Source organism: Ochotona princeps, chromosome X (assembly GCF_030435755.1).
Source record: "Ochotona princeps isolate mOchPri1 chromosome X, mOchPri1.hap1, whole genome shotgun sequence".
Lineage (NCBI taxonomy): Eukaryota > Metazoa > Chordata > Mammalia > Lagomorpha > Ochotonidae > Ochotona > Ochotona princeps.
Window position 1 is genome coordinate 45999206 of NC_080865.1, and position 16979 is coordinate 46016184.

Below are 16979 nucleotides of genomic sequence, written 5' to 3' on the forward strand. Positions count from 1 at the left end.
TCTAGAAGTGTAATTGGCAGACGATTACTGATTGCTGAGGGAGACGGTGACAGAAGAGAGAGCATTAGGAATTCTTGAACACCATCTGCTTCACTCCCTGCTCACCTACTTCCTGGACAGGACTAAAATGCATTACTACCTTTTTGTTGGGGGGGGTAGGGGCGGGGGAGGATTGTCTCGATTTTTTTCTTACCACTGCTACTGAGTCTATTTCTCATTTATAATAAGAGCTTTCCCTTTTAAAAGATATTTTTCATTTATTTTTACTTTATTAAAAAGACATGCAGACAGATATTTTCCACCTGCTGGTTCATTGCCCGAATGCCTGCAATAGTCAGGGCTAGCCAAGGCAAAAGCCAGGAGCCGGGAATACCATGTGGGTCTCCCACATGGACAACAGGGAACAAAGTGCTTGAGCCCGCATCTGCTGCCTTCCAGGACACACATGCTCAGGAAGCTGGATCAGGAGTAGAGTAGGCAGCATTTGAAACAAGCACTCCATGTGCGACTAAACTTTGGCCACATACCTGCCTTGTAGTAATTTTTTGTTTGTTTTATTCACTTAATTATTTTTATTTATTTGAAAGGCAGAATTACAGAAAGAGGGAAAGAGAAAGGAAAAGGGAGAGAAAATGGAAGAGGTAGGGTGAGCATGAGAGCAAGAGAAAGATGCTGACCTTCCCAAAGGCTTCTACTACCCAAATGGTGACAACTGGTAGAACCAGTAAGCCAGTAAGCCAGGAGCCAGGAGCCTAGAACTCCATCCTGGCTTCCCCTGTAGGTGCCAGGGGCCCAAGCACTGTGCCATCATTTATTGCTCTCCAAGGTGTATTAGCAGGGAGCTGAACAGAAGTGGAACAGCTGGGAAGGCTGGCATTGTGGTGTAGTGGGTAAAGCCACCACCTGTGATGCTGGCATTCCTTATGGGCATGAGCTCAAGCCCTAGCTGCTACTTTTCCAATCCAGCTCCCTGATAATGGCCTAGGGAAAGTATTGGAGGATGGACTAAGTGTTCACACTCCTGTCACTCATGTGTGAAACCTGGGGAAAAAAACTACTGGCATCAGCTGAACCCAACCCTGGGCATTGTGGCCACCTGGGGAGTAAAGCAGTGGATTGAAGATTTCTCTCTCTCTTTCTGACTCTCCTTCTCTCACTGTAACTCTGGCTTTCAAATAAATGAAATAGAATCTTTAAAAAGTGTGGGGGGGGGCAGGAAGCTAGCACTGTGGCATAGTTAATAAAACTGTGATGCTGGCATCCCAAATGGGTACCAGTCGAGTTGCAGCTGTTCTACTTCTGATTCAGCTCCCCACTGATTCACTTGGGAAAGGAGCCAGAAGATGGCCCAAATGGTTGGGCCCCTTTACATGAGAAAACTAGAAGTAGCTCCTGGCTGCTAGCTTTCGTCTCAGCTAGCTCTGATCATTGCTCTGGCCACTTGGGGAGTGAAACAGAAGATGGAAGATTTCATTCATTCTCTCTCTCTAGCTCTGGCTTTCAAATAAATAAATCCTAAAAAGAAAAAAAAAAGAAAGAAGTGGAATAGCCAGGCCTAAACCACCACTGGGTCGATATGGGATGTCTGCACCGCAGGCAGCAGCTTAACCTGCAGTGTTACAATCCTGGCCCCTGCAATAAACTTTTTAAAGAATGGCAAGGGGATTTTTTTTTTTGGACATCTGGCACTTCCATGTATCAGTTCTCAAAGCAATGTCGGATCACACAGAAGTGTTTCAAATAACACCTCACCATCTTACAAGATGGAGGTGATTCTATTTTCTGAAAATTCTTCACTAAAGAAACATCACAAAAAGATTTAAAAATTTTACTACTCAAAGGACCCTGATCTCATGCTTTTTTTTTTCTTTAAAAACATTTTTTATTTTACTTGAAAGAGAGCAGTGGAGAGAGAGATCTTCCATCTTCAGGTTCACTACCCAAATGGCTGCAATGGCCAGAGCTTGGCCAATATGAAGCCAGGAGCCAGGAGCTTCTTCTGGGTCTCCTTCATGTGTGCAGGGATTCAGGAACTTGGGCCATCCTCCACTGTTGTCCCCGGCCATTATTAGCAGGGAGCGGGAATGAATGTGAAACAGCCAGGACAAAACCGGTGCCCATATGGAATGCTGGCACTGCAGGCAGAGGCTTAATGTGCTAAAGCCGTGGTGCTGGCCTAAATTTCACTTTATTTTCTCATATTCATTAAATGTTATCTATGTGCCAATCACTGCATTCAACATTTTACAGCCTGAGCTCATCTTGTTAAGATTTTCACAATAGCAAAACAAGAAGAAAAAGGGTATCCTCCATGCTCCTGAAGAGGAAAATGAGACAGTTACTTAATAAAAAGATTACTGGGGGGAGAGGGGACACTATGGTGGCTCACTCGACTAATGTTCCACGTTCAAGAGCTGGGATCCCATACAGGCGCCATTTGTGTCCTGGCTGCTCCACTTCCCATCCAGTTCCATCCTTGTGGCCTGGGAAAGCAGTTGAGGATGGCCCAAAGCTTTGGGGCCCTGCACCCAAGTGGGAGACCTGGAAGAGACTCCTGGCTCCTGGCTTCAGATTGGCTCAGCTCCAGCCATTGCGGAGTGAACCATTGGACAGAAGATCTTCCTCTCTGTCTCTCCTCTCTGTATATCTGCCTTTCCAATAAAAATAAATAAATCTTTTTTTTTTTTTTTAAAAAAAGAAGGTAATAGGAAGGGATAAATTCATCTCAATTTACATGAGGCAGCCAAGTAAGACTGAGGAAGAAGGTCCTATTCATCAAGCTAAGTGTTGAAGAACTGAAACCATCAGGTGACTGAGTGGGCAGGGTAAGAAAGAAGGAAAACAACTGAGCAGAAATTTTGTACAGGCAGACACTGGCAAGAATACAGCAAAATGAAGGCAGACAGGCAGGCAGGCAACTGAGTATGACAAGCACCGTACCCAGTAAGCACTATGATGAGGCTGGATGCAGCCTGTCACACACAGACCACTCAAAGGCCATTTTTTTTATACACTCTGCAAAATACACTTAAGGACTTTCAGGTTTTCCTGTTAGCACCTCTTCCAGCACTAAAAAGGATGGGCTGGAGGGCAATCAGGTAAGAAATGATTGCAGTATATCTGCAAAGTGATAAATATCCAAACGAACAATGGGTATGACACAGAGCGAATTAAAGCCTGGCTCCTTAACAGGCTAGTGCCGTGGTATAACAGCCTAAGCCTCCATTTGCAGTGCTACTGCCCCATGATGGATGTTGGTGTCCCAGCTATTCCACTTCCCATCCTGCTCCCTGCTTGTGGCCTGGGAAAGCAGTAGAGGACGACCCAAAGCTTTGGGACCCTGCACCCACAAGTGAGAAAGCTGGAAGAAGCTCCTGGCTTGAGATCAGCTCAGCTCTGGCTGTTGCGGCCATTTGGAGATTTTATTGAAATAAAACACATATAAATTAACATCCATCACATTAATCATTTTAAAGTACACGATTTAGTGGTGATTTTCTTAAAAAAAAAAAACCAGCATATTTCCGGGTGCAGTGAGAATAAATAAACTGTAATTTTACTGGCAGAAGTGCTAGTTTAAGAAACCCTTCACTGCTTTGTTTTTTTAAGTGTTCATTGAAGAAAATAAGATAAACACGCGTACAGACTAGAGAGTGGCTGCAGTGCTGTCACCAACACTTCCAACTGTCCAGACAGCTGTCGTGCAGGATTCCCTACACATCTACAGACACGTGGCTTTTTTTTTTAACATAAGAGAATTCCAGCATATAAAATTATGTCTTGCTCTGCACTGTGTCTTCCAGAAAAGCGTGGCTTAAGACTCCCCACAAAAGAACATCAGTGTCTACTTTCAACGTACGAATTCACTTCAGCACACCTTTCAGAACCGTAGATTTTATTTTACTTTTGCCAGTCTAATTAGTGACTTACGGTTTTTTTAGCTTTCTGATTTTTTTCTTCTCACACACCAAATATTCAGAAACAGAAAAACTGCTTCTTAATTTAGCTGAAGCTGCCAAGCATTTGAAACGTTCACCCAGTATTCTAAAACTGTGTGCAGACCTTGGGTATCGGAAGAAGTACAGGCTGTATAGCAAACAGTATTAGAGTAATTGACCTAGGGCTTCAGCCGTTCTACTGCCAGTAGTTCAGTGGGCAAATTGAGGGCGTGGTTATCCTCACGCATAAAATCAGAAGGCTAAATACGGTGTTGAAATGCTCTGCTTGGATTCCTGAGCGACAAGGTAAAGAATATTATTTCCCCCACTCCCCAAAGATCACAAGTCACAACGAGGGATCTCAGTTTTGCTCATTTATGTCTGTCACCCGAGTTTTGCTGATCGATTGCTGGAAGCAGCTTAAGAGCTTTCACTCTGGTGAACTGCTTTGAAATTTTTTTTTTTTTTTTTTTTTGGACAATGCAATCAACTGGGCATCAGTTCACTCTGATCTGAGCCTCACACTCAGGAAGAAAAAGCGCTCGCAGGGTGTACACAGCTCTTAGATGGCTGCATTAGCCGACAGCAGACAGACTTTCTCACAGTCCACTAACTCCCCACTGCCGACACTCGAGGTGGCCCAAACTCACAGAAGTGTCAGAACTCATCGCGACAGCCATTCGCAGGCCTGTGGAAGCCAGCCTGGCACCCCGCTCCACTCTCAGACTGCTCACTTGCAGAAAACAAGGAGCCACAGTTCCTTGTTCCGCGAACCCAACATCTCCTCAGATGGCGCAGCGCAGCGCAGCGGAACTAAAGCCTCCCACAGCGCAGAAACTGGCGGGGACGGAGGCAAGGCGGGAAGGAGCCAGGAAACCCTCTCCAACCCAGTGACTGGGAGAAGCCCGCACTCCTGGAAACCGCGTCCTCACCTCCTTCTTTCTTTGAGCAGAGGCCAGAGGAACCTCGTAAATGAGCAGCAGCGCCACCGCCATGGTCGCAGAGAGGAAGCAAAACCACCGCCGCGCTGCCATGTTCGCTGCTCTCCCTTTTGCCAGCGAAAACTTTCCTCCGGCTGGATCTGAGGGTGGGGCGTGACAACAGCAAACCAGCCCCTCGCCTCTTCTGATTGCTCCAGCTCAACCCTGCCTGGCGACCCCTCCCATTACGTCAAAGTGCGCTCCTGCTAGCCGCCCGCTAAAAGATAGTTCATTTCTCATTGGTTCCCGTTAGCCAATCGACAAAGGACAATCTGGAGGCTTTTCATTGGTCCGCTGAAGAGGATGGTCCGCCCCTTGGATTTCTGTTAAGTAGTCTTGTCTGGGATCTTCAAAATCGCATGCGCAGTTGTAAAACATTGCGGTTTCCTGTCCCCCTCCCTTCCCCTCCCCCGGTCTAAAAATGCTTTGAGGTTGCCTAAAGGGAATCTTTGTCCTACCGCTTTTAGAAGTTCTTGGGAGCCACTTCTTTCATTTCTTATTCTAAAAAAAAAAAAAAAATGAGACCTAGTCACGTGAGTGACAGCAGCTCTCTTCGCCCGTTATGCTACCACAAAAATATTTTGAGCCTAAATGAAAATCACTGAAAGTAGGAAACCAAAGCTATTAATATTACTGCAGGCAACTTTCAGAAGCAAAACAGAAGCAAGAGCTTGTTGAATACATTCTGTGTTACAGGAACTGGGCTAGGAACATTGGGAAAGGATAACATCACCAGTTTATTTTGGGCCCAGCACAGTAACCTAGCACCTAAAGCCCTAGCCATGCACGCTCTGAGATCCCACAAGGGAGCTTTGCTTTTAATCCCTGCAGCTCCACTTCCTATCCAGCTCCCTGCTTGTGGCCTGGGAAAGCAGTCGAGGATGACCCAAAGCTTTGGGACCCTGCACCCGTGTGGGAGATATGGAAGAGCTCCTGGCTCCAGGCCCCAGGCTCCAGGCTCCTGGCTTCGGATTGGCTTAGCTCTGGCCATTGTGACTGCTTGGGAAGTGAATCATCGGACGGAAGATCTTCTCTGTCTCTTCTCCTTTCTGAATATGTAACTTTCAAATAAAAATTAAATAAATCTTTAAAAATTTTTTTATTATTCAGGGCATTTTTGAAACCTGAAACTCAAAACAAAACCACTGAAACTTTTTTATGTGCTACTTCACGTACCAACAAAGACTTAATTCTGAATTATAGACAGCAGAAGCATTCTGGTTATCTTGTTTCAAAGATTTTTTTTTTAATTATTGGAAAGGCAGATAGACAGGAAGATCTTAGTTCACTCCCCAAGTGGTCACAACGGCTGGAGCTGAGCCAATCTGAAGCCAGGAGCCTGGAACCTCTTCCAGGTCTCCCACACGGGTGCAGGGTCCCAAGGCTTTGGGCCGTCCTCAACTGCTTTCCCAGGCCACAGGCAGGGAGCTGGATGGGAAGTGGAGCTGCAGGGATTAGAACCGGCGCCCACATGGGATCCTGGTGCGTTCAAGGCGAGGACTTTAGCCGCTAGGCCACAGTGCTGGGCCCTGGTTATCTTGTTTAAAGGAGGGTTCAAGACTGACGTTGTAAAGAAGCCCGATCGTGCATTTTAGATATTTTACAGCCATAGTTGGTTTTCATTAAACTTCTTGCAGTTTTCTCAGTAAAAAGCAGGGAAGATTCTAGGTAGCTGAAGAAGTTTCCATTTATTTGGCCCAATTGTGTTTTGCCTTAGTGAGTTGTAAAATTGGCGTGCTTTCACCAGAAAACAGTAATATAATCAAGAAAAATAGCAAAATAAAATCAGTCTGTTTATACGCACAACTGAACATATAACTATTGTTTTAGGTCCTGCTGGAAAGAAAACATCCAAAGGAAAATAATTATGTTGAAGAGACCAGGAGATACCTATGCAATGAAAACTAGGTACTTTTTAATCGAAAGATGTGAAGATAGGAAAAAATGCAAAAAAAAAAAATTAATGTGTACTCAAAGTAAGAAGAAATGCAAAATACAGATGTGTACTGAGCTGAACTGTGTGATTTCACCCATATAACATTTTGGAAAAGGTAAACTGATAAGGACTAGGAACAGATCAGTGCCTTGGGCTGGAGTTAGGCTTCTTCATTACAAAGAGGTCACACAGTTTGAACTTGAGTCTGTCTCCTGGCTCCTTCCCGCCTTGCCTCCGTCCCCGCCAGTTTCTGCGCTGTGGGAGGCTTTAGTTCCGCTGCGCTGCGCTGCGCCATCTGAGGAGATGTTGGGTTCGCGGAACAAGGAACTGTGGCTCCTTGTTTTCTGCAAGTGAGCAGTCTGAGAGTGGAGCGGGGTGCCAGGCTGGCTTCCACAGGCCTGCGAATGGCTGTCGCGATGAGTTCTGACACTTCTGTGAGTTTGGGCCACCTCGAGTGTCGGCAGTGGGGAGTTAGTGGACTGTGAGAAAGTCTGTCTGCTGTCGGCTAATGCAGCCATCTAAGAGCTGTGTACACCCTGCGAGCGCTTTTTCTTCCTGAGTGTGAGGCTCAGATCAGAGTGAACTGATGCCCAGTTGATTGCATTGTCCAAAAAAAAAAAAAAAAAAAAAAAAAAAGATTTCAAAGCAGTTCACCAGAGTGAAAGCTCTTAAGCTGAGCAAAACGGAGATCCCTCGTTGTGACTTGTGATCTTTGGGGAGTGGGGGAAATAATATTCTTTACCTTGTCGCTCAGGAATCCAAGCAGAGCATTTCAACACCGTATTTAGCCTTCTGATTTTATGCGTGAGAATACCAAGACATTATTTATGGTCAAGTGGAGAATGTGGAAGTCCCTAGCAGTTGGCTTAGCCTGCTGTCTCTGCCTAGGATGATCCAAGGGAGTCAGTAGGTGAAGGCTTACGTACCGGGTCCCTGCCAAACACTTAGGAGACCCGGATGGAGTTGTTGGCTCCTAACTTCAGCTTGCCCCACCTTGGCTTTTGCGGACTTTGGGAAATGATCCAGTGGTTGGAGATTTCTCTCTTTCTCTCTTTGTGCTCCTCTCTTTCAAATAAATAAAAATAAACACTAAAGACTTAAAAATCAAATGCGTGAAAGTGAGAGGCAGGGCACAGCACGGTGGCCTAGCGGCTAAAGTCCTCGCCTTGAACGTGCCCGGGATCCCATATGGGCACCGGTTCTAATCCCAGCAGCTCCACTTCCCATCCAGCTCCCTGCTTGTGGCCTGGGAAAGCAGTTGAGGACTGCCCAATGCATTGGGACACTGCACCCGTGTGGGAGACCCGGAAGAAGCTTCTGGTTCCCGGCATCGGATTGGCACGCACCGGCCCGTTGCAGCTCACTTGGGGAGTGAAACATCGGATGGAAGATCTTCCTCTCTGTCTCTCCTCCTCTCTGTATATCCGGCTTTCCAATAACAATAAAAAAAAATCAAAAAAAGAAAAAAAAAAAAGAAAAAAGAAAGTGAGAGGCAAAACTAAAATGAAATAGAGGGCCCGGCGGCGTGGCCTAGCGGCTAAAGTCCTCGCCTTGAAAGTGCCGGGATCCCATATGGGCGCCGGTTCTAATCCCGGCAGCTCCACTTCCCATCCAGCTCCCTGCTTGTGGCCTGGGAAAACAGTCGAGGATGGCCCAAAGCTTTGGGACCCTGCACCCGCGTGGGAGACCCGGAGGATCTCCTGGCTCCTGACTTTGGATCAGCACAGCACCGGCCTTGTGCTCACTTGGGGAGTGAATCATCAGACGGAAGATCTTGCTCTCTGTTTCACCTTGCCAGTTGGAAAAGAGGTCTAAATACCAACACACTACTTTGATTATACATTGTTAGCTGAAGAAAATATAACTGGGAGCATCTAAAACTCTTTTTAAAAATTCACTTTTTTGGCGGCCCTCGGCAGTGGGGTGGCGGGTCCCGGCACCTGCCCCATGGACTCCGTGTAGGAGCCCGGCGAACCCGGCAAGGGGAAGACCTTCGAACTCCTAGGAATTTTAGATGTCGAAAACACTCCCTCTGCACGGGACTCCATATTGTACGGTTCACTGGGATCTGCTGTAAGTGGCCTGGGACACTTCTTGTTTACTAGTAGAATCAGAAGATCCTGTGATGCTCGAGTAGGAGGAGTCATCTTGGTGACTTTAGGATGCTGGTTCCACTGTAGGTACAATTATGCAAAGCAAATAATCCAGGAGAGAATTGCCAGAGAAGGAATTAAAAATAAGATTTTATAAGAAGGTACTCACCTTGATCCTGAAAGAAAACAAACCCAACCGAAAAGCAGCAATGGAGAAACCTTAAGCACAGAAAACCAAAATGCAGCTCCCTGAAGATGTGGTGTCAGCACCAAGAGACACCTTATGTGCAAGAAAGCTTTAAACAAGTAACTAAACTGGTGTAGTTGTCTTATGTAAAAAAAAAATTCACTTTTTTTAAATGTGTGGAAATGATAATCTTACCCACTTTCCTGTATCCCTTGAATCTTTATGCCTTAATTAACTATGTTTTTTTAATTAACTATTTTTTTTAAGATTTATTTATCTCTATTGGAAATTCAGATATACAGAGAGGAAGAGAGACAGAGAAGAAGATCTTCCATCGGATGGTTCACTCTCCAAGCAGCCACAATGACTGGAACTGAGCCAATCTGAAGCCAGGAGCCAGGAGCTTCTTCTGGGTCTCCCACTTGGGTACAGGGTCACAAGGCTTTGGACTGTCCTCAACTGCTTTCTAAGCCACAAGCAGGGAGCTGGATGAGAAATGGGGCTGTTGGGATTAGAACCAATGCCCATATGGGATCCCAGGGCATTGAAGGGGAAGATTTTAACTGCTATGCTATCGCACCGGGCCCCAAGGTTTTTTTTTTTTTTTTTAAGATTTATTTGAGGGAGTAGTACTGTGGTATAATTGGTAAAGCTGTAGTGAGTAAGTGATGCTGACCTCCATATGGGCACCAGTTTTAGTTCTTTCTATTCTAGACTTGTAATCCAACTCCCTGCTAATGAGCCTGGGAAAGCAGCAGAAGATGGCTCATGTCCTTGAATCCCTGCACCCATAGAGAAGCTTGAAGGGGCTGCTGGCTTCTAGCTTCACCCTGATTCAGCTCAAGCAGTGGCATCCGTTTGAGGAGTGAACCAGTGGATGTCTCTCCTCTTTATGTAGCTTGGCCTTTCAAATCCAATCAATGGCAGTGGCTTTTTTTTTTACTACACCAGTGTCGGCCCCAAGTATTAGATTTTTTTGAATTTGATAGCTATTTTGTGATCAATTTGTACAGTAAGCTATTCTTAGGAAATGAACCGTGAAATGTTAACGGGCAAAGGTGCATGTTTCATAGAATTTTTTTTTCAAATGATTCAAAAGAAGTAAAACCCTGAAAGATATGTATGGAAAGAGAAAACACTTATGGCAAAATATTTTTAACTAGTGTACCTATGTAATGATCCACCATTATTTTGCTGCCTTCCAATACTTTATTATGAAAATATAAAAAAACACAGAAAAGTGAAAAAAGTTGTAATGTGAACCCCAGCTACCAAGTTTCTACAATTAATGGCTCACTAAATTTGCGTTATTGTATATCTACAAACATCTTACACACATCATTTTTACCCTTATTACAATATTCCTCTAAATTTGATGTGATTTCAAAATTAAATTTAAAGCAATTACTATTTGCTGTTAAGCGACGAAATAATTAAAAAAGGAAAGCAAACCAAGTTTTGGGTTGAATAGAAAATGGGGCTAGTGTGGAGCAAGAAACCAACGAGCCTCGGAAACTGTAACACAATCATGATGCTGTTGATTTAGAAGATTCAGCCTAAGGTCAGCGTATCCACTCTCCGTCAGAACCCCTAAACCTGATATAAGTTTTTTTTCAATTCTTTAAATATCTTGTAGTTCATTTACAAAGCCTGGAAACTACATTTCCCAGAAGCACCCCCTCGCGGATTAAAAAAAAAGATTACGATCGCTACAGTTCTTTACAGAACTCGCGAGGTTTCATAAAATCTCGTTAAGAATTTCGTTTGAAAGCCATTTTGTTCTTCAGGCTCTCTGCAAGGGTACCGGGAGCGAACTTGCAACGAAACAGTGACTGCGATAGTCGCAGTTGTATTTCTGTTTCACGATGTTTCCTTTGGCCAGAAATGCGCTAAGTCGTCTGCAAGGTGAGCAAAAATTTACATCATTTACAATTGTTTTTACCTATTTGTCTTCGTGGTCTCATTCTTGTTTGTTTTGCCTTAATCAACATCCTGGCCGTCTTAATGTAAATGTTTTGTCCCCCACCTCGCTCCAAGTCGTCGGGATGATGTGCTTTTCTTAGGCGGTGTTTTCTTTTTCCGTTCTGAACCCTCTCTGTTACCGGGGTCATAGCCTAGCCCTGCTTTTTCATTTTTTCGTAGCCTATAATTTTAGGGAAGGAAGCCCTTGACGGATGGGAAGGACCCCTGAGTTCCTTTAAGTGATGTGCTAAATTTCGATGTGGGAGCACATTTACTCTCGAGTTCCGCAAAGCAGCACTTCCTCCCTAGTTCGGGTAGGAAGCTGTAGTTCTAGCTTTTCACCTGGTTTCATTGCAGGAAGATAACCTAGTAACTCTGCAGCTTGGAAATTCTGTGTGACTCGTTAACTGAATATTGCCTGCCCTGGAAGTAGTTGTGGTCATTTTCTTCTCCTCATTCATAAAAGTTAGATAGGTACAGGGCAATATTGAGACCAGCATTATATTTTGCAAATGCACTAGTCGTTAAAGAAAAAAAAAATTAATGTTCATCGATGATTTTACCCTGAAGGTGACCTTGAGTAACGCAAATGAAGGTGACCTTAACCCATCGCCATGTAGGTTTTTAAACGATCTGTTTCGTTTTACTTTACGGGGATATTGGGGGGATATTATTGGGTTGTGCGTTCAATACTTGAGCCATACTAGCACAAGCCACATTTGTCTTTATCTTTGCTCCACTGATATAACTTTTTTTGAACCCCAGTTTCTTTGTAAAACAAGTAATAGCTACCGGGCCAATTTGTTGAATGTTAAATGAGATTATACCTGTGTGCTAGCGAAACCATTTCTTCTCGCGGGGGAGAAGTCTAAAGAAAACCACTTGGGTAATCCGAGGCTTGAAGTCATAAACTGTTGCAAAGTTGCTCGGTAACCGTAATTTCTTTGCCCTTAGAATAGAGCAGGGCCTTCGTGTTAGTGAGGAAGATGTTCCTTTCCCTCACCCCCCATCCCCCACCTCCAACACGGAATTCACCTTCACCTGGAGCAGAATAGATTGTGATTGTTCGTAAATTTGCTCATCCCAGGTGGGCCTACAGAAAGGCTAACAAAAGCTTCTGTGTAAGGCAGCTGGGAAAAAAGACCAGTAGTGATGCTGGAATAACCCATTGCACAACATAGACGCCATTTATATGCTTAAGAGCTAGCGAATACGTAAGACTGCTGTTTCTTTAGCATGCTTTCCATTACATGCATGTAAGTGTCTTTTGAGACTCTTGAATGCGGTAAGAACCCTCTGCTTAAATTGGAAAGGAGGAGAGGCAAAACAAAACAAACTTCCAACCTTCCCTTTAATTCCACCAAGGACAACTTAAAAATTTTTCTCTCTCTCCTATTAAAATAACAGTAAAAGCAAAGTTTTAATGTTCTTATTGTGTTCACAATTCTTCACCATCTTCCCCTGCCTGTCAGAAAAATGTAGCCTCTCCGTATTTTTATTTATTTGTTATTTTTAATTTTCCTTTATTTTCTTTTTCGTTTTCTTCTATTACCTGCCTATACACCTTGTCCTTCACACAAACTGGATTGGTTTTCTGATATACTGCGCTTTGGGCTATCTTCTTTTTTGTGTGTGTGATTCCCTTTTCCCATATTTATGGAACCAAAACAAGTCAAGATTACTCTGGTTTTTGCAGGATATCCTTTGTTGCAGCAATTTTAAGGTTATGTGTATTTAATGTGCTGTAATTTGAAGCTTCATTTTGTTTACCTTGTGTGTGTTAGGTTGAATTAACTTCAGTGCAAATTTAAGTCATACAGTTTCAAATGATGAGTAGGAGCCAAGTTCCAGAGATTATAAAAATACTGCTGAATAATGAATGCTGCTGTTATCACCCGGTCTTTGCTTTCCTCTCCAACATTTTATTACGAAAACTTGGCAGGCGTACAGATAAGTTGGAAGAATCATATCTTGAAAACATACATATCCACCATATAGATTGTACCATTGTTAACATTTTGTTAGTTTGATTACATAGGTACCTGTCTGTCAACCCATCTTATTTCTGATACATTTCAAAGTGTGCTGCATTGCTCTTAGCTGCAACATGTGTTAGCATTTTGCTGTACTGTATAATACTGTCATGCTAACCTCGGTTTTCCAGGCAGTAGCAATCATGCGTGCTGTTTTTTCCTGATAGCTGATAGACATACTTCTGTGTGCTTTTTCTCTCCTGTAAGTTCGAAGCATTCAGCAAGCAATGGCAAGGCAGAGCCACCAGAAACGTACACCTGATTTTCATGACAAATATGGTAATATTGTATTGGCTGGCGGAGCCACGTTCTGTATTGCTGTATGGACGTATGTAAGTACTGTTGACTGGTAATTTCCATTTTAGATGTTTTGGTTCTCATTTTGTCCATATGTTGAGAATGCTTTAACATGGTAAATATATTTGTAGTTAGGAGGGACTTGGAATATTTTTCTTTTTTCTTTTTTAAAGATTTATTCATTTTATTACAGCCAGATATACACAGAGGAGGAGAGACAGAGAGGAAGATCTTCCATCCGATGTTTCACTCCCCATGTGAGCTGCAACGGGCCGATGCGCGCCGATCCGAAACCGGGAACCTGGAACCTCCTCCAGGTCTCCCACGCGGGTGCAGGGTCCCAATGCATTGGGCCGTCCTCAACTGCTTTCCCAGGCCACCAGCAGGGAGCTGGATGGGAAGTGGAGCTGCCGGGATTAGAACCGGCGCCCATATGGGATCCCGGGGCGTTCAAGGCGAGGACTTTAGCCGCTAGGCCACGCCGCCGGGCCCTGGAATATTTTTCTAGTGCACTCATCCCATCCAGTGCTGGGATTTCTTCCTCAATGTTCTGCATTCATTCATCTTCTATTTTTTGTAATCTACTTTTTATATTTCCAATAATAAATTGCTCTTCAGAAGACAAAGCAGATTTTTCTGTAGTGTGTAGCTATTAGGAGGTTCTTTTTTTTTTTTCTTTTTTTTTGAAAAGGTGGATATACAGAAGAGGAGAGACAGAGAGGAAGATCTTTCTTCCAATGATGGTTCACTCCCCAAGCGGCCACAATGGTTAGAGCTGCGCCATTCCGGAGCCAGGAGCCAGAAACTGCTTCTGGGTCTCCCATGTGGGTGCAGGGTCCCAAGGCTTTGGGCCATCCTCGACTGCTTTCCCAGACCATAGGCAGGGAGGTGGATGGGAAGTAAGGCCGCTGGGATTAGAACCGCTGCCCAAAAGGGATCCTGGTGTGTGCAAGGCGAGGACTTTAACCACTATGCTATCATGCTGGGCCCTAGGAGGGTCTTAAGTTAAAATTTGTTTCTATCACTACATTGCAACACGGAAGTTGTGATCTGTCATATTTCCACATGATAGCCACTAGGTATTTGAAAATCACTATCACTTTTCATGAATATTCTCTTTCAGATCAGACATTTTTAGTTGGGTGATCATTTATTTTTAAATGATTTCCAGTATTTTCACTATCTGAAGTCATCCTTCAAGATGCTACAAGTCTGTTTTGCTTGGAAAATTCTGTATTCAGAACTGAGCACTGTAATTGTGATAGAGGAGGTGTAAAATAATTTATTTTTCCATATTTTAGGGGCTTTCTTTTTATCTTAAGTATCTACCAGTCATTGTACTTTCTGGCTAAAAGTAGAAGACCTGAAGTTTTAAGAAATTTGTTCAAAGAAGTTGATTTTTTTTTTTCATTTAAAAAATTAGGTCAACACTTAATAAAGGAGCTTTGTTTTCAATATATAGGCATTTTTCTCGTTTTGATCTTCCTGAAATCAAGTACTTACCATTAATACGTGTGTGCTTAATTAAAAGGAATACACTGGTGTTGAACAAATGTGTGATCAGACTAACTTTTGGAGGTGAAATGCTGCTTAATGAGGAAAGAATAATACTAAGTAATCTTTGGTAGTGATTTAGGTATTTTGTTTGAGAGATGCATCATTTTGAGGCAAAACTGTAAATATGTGAAGTATAAATATGAATGAGAACAATTTGAAAATTTGTGTCCTCAGTCATATAAGCAATAATCTAAATGCTCAGTAGACACGTGTGTCTGGTGACTACTGCATTCGAGGGGCAGAGCCGAATTATTATCCTCAACTTCAGGAATGCTAGTGAACAGCTCTGCTTGGGAGGCCTAAGGCCACATTTAAGCGAGGCCTACATGCAAGGCACTGGATCATGGGGGAGCTTCTGCGTGCTTTTAAGCTATGCAACATCATTTGTCACTTTGAAGAAAGTGACTCTCAGGGAGGATGGGCTATGACTTTAATCTGTATAACGGAGAGCATTTTAATTCTTGCAGACAGCAACACAGATTGGAATAGAATGGAACCTGTCCCCTGTTGGCAGAGTCACCCCAAAGGAGTGGAGAGATCAGTAATCATCCCAGCTGGTGTACTGCTGAATTGATTCAAACCAACTCATAAATGATGCCAAGAAAAAGCACTGTAACAGTTAAAATACTGTATTATTGAAGAAATAAAATACATTTGAAACCTTCGTTGTGGGTTTTGTTTCCTTTATAAATGAAACCAAGATTGGCCACTTCAGGGATATTTAACCTGTGTATTAATATTAAAAGTAAAATTGCTATGTACAGCTTTTCTGTAAGGTAGTGTGACAGAAGAATCTGGCTAACACCAAAGGTAGAGGAGATAACTATAGTAAGAGGAGTTTTTAAAAAAATATTTTATATATTTTTATTGGCAAGTGAGATATACAGAGAGAAATATCTTCTTTCTGCTGATTCACTCCCCAAGAGGCTGCGATGGCTGGAGCTGAGCCAATCCAAGCCAGGAGTCAGGAGTCTTCCAGGTCTCCCGTGTGGGCGCAGGGTCCCAAGGCTCTGGGCCATCTTTGACTGCTTTCCCAGGCCACAAGCAGGGAGCTGGGTGGGGAATGGAGCTGCCGGGATTAGAACCAGATCCCATATGGGATCTTGGTGCATTCAAGGTGAGGACTTTAACCATTATGCTATTGTGCTGGGCCCAGTAAGGGGAATTTTACAGTTAATCGCAGGGCTATTTTAGGTCATTGTTGAGGCAAAAATTTGGCCTTGTTTGATTGCTTTCTATTCAGAACAGCTTAGCAGGGCTCGGCCTGATGGCCTGATGGCTTGATGGCTAAATAAATAACTCCTTGCATGAGCCATATGGGCCCTGGTTCCTGACCTAGCTGCTCCAAGTCCTATTCAGCAGCCTGCTTGTGGCCTGGGAAAGCAGTAGAGGATGGGGGACCCTGCATCCATGTGGGAGATTCAAAAAGCTCTTGGCTTTGGATCAGCTCAGTTCCAGGCATTGTGGCCTCTTGGGGATTGACCCAGTGGACAGAAGATCTTTCTGTATCTTCGTAAATCTGTCTCCTAGAATAAACAAATCTTTTAAAAAATGCTTTACAATAGCCATTGCTGCAATTTAGGAAGTGAAACAATGCATAGAAGCCCTGTCTCCTTTTTTAAAATTTATTTTTATTGGAACAGCAGATTTACAGAGGAGAGAGAAAGATCTGTCTGCTTGTTCAGTTTGCTACTTTACTCCCCAAGTAACCACAGAACAGATCAGGGGCCTGGAGCTTCTGGTCTCCCACGTGGGTACAGGATCCCAAGGCTTTGTTCCATTCTCTGCCATTTTTCCAGGCCATCAGCAGGGAGCTAAATGGATAGTGGAGCAGCCAAGACCAGAACCAGCACCCATATAGGAGCAAGGCGAGGATTTAGCCACTAGGCTATTGCACTGGGCCCTCTCTGTCTTTTTTTCCTTATATCTTTCCTGCCTTTCAAATAAAAAAAGTCATTGAAGTAAATTTGTCTGATGTACATCAGAATTTATACTT

The 16979-nt window shown here is 43.6% G+C and overlaps 2 protein-coding genes and 1 pseudogene across 2 annotated transcripts in view; 2 read left to right on the plus strand and 1 right to left on the minus strand.

Annotated features, from left to right (window-relative positions):
* Positions 1-5150, minus strand: part of MAGT1 (magnesium transporter 1) — a 38987-nt gene extending 33837 nt beyond the window's left edge. The window contains exon 1 of the mRNA XM_004592774.4: positions 4871-5150. Within this exon, the coding sequence (XP_004592831.2) occupies positions 4871-4972 (102 nt within the window). The 5' untranslated portion in view covers positions 4973-5150. The remainder of the gene's footprint in view (positions 1-4870) is intronic.
* A 3651-nt stretch (positions 5151-8801) lies between these two features.
* Positions 8802-9219, plus strand: LOC131478567 (cytochrome c oxidase assembly protein COX20, mitochondrial-like; annotated as a pseudogene).
* A 1660-nt stretch (positions 9220-10879) lies between these two features.
* On the plus strand, positions 10880-15648 carry LOC101533664 (cytochrome c oxidase subunit 7B, mitochondrial). The gene is made up of 3 exons (XM_004592775.3): positions 10880-11039; positions 13337-13461; positions 15451-15648. The coding sequence occupies exons 1-3, from the start codon at positions 11000-11002 to the stop codon at positions 15526-15528; spliced, it is 243 nt and encodes an 80-aa protein (XP_004592832.1). The 5' UTR covers positions 10880-10999; the 3' UTR covers positions 15529-15648.
* The last annotated feature ends 1331 nt before the right edge of the window (positions 15649-16979 follow it).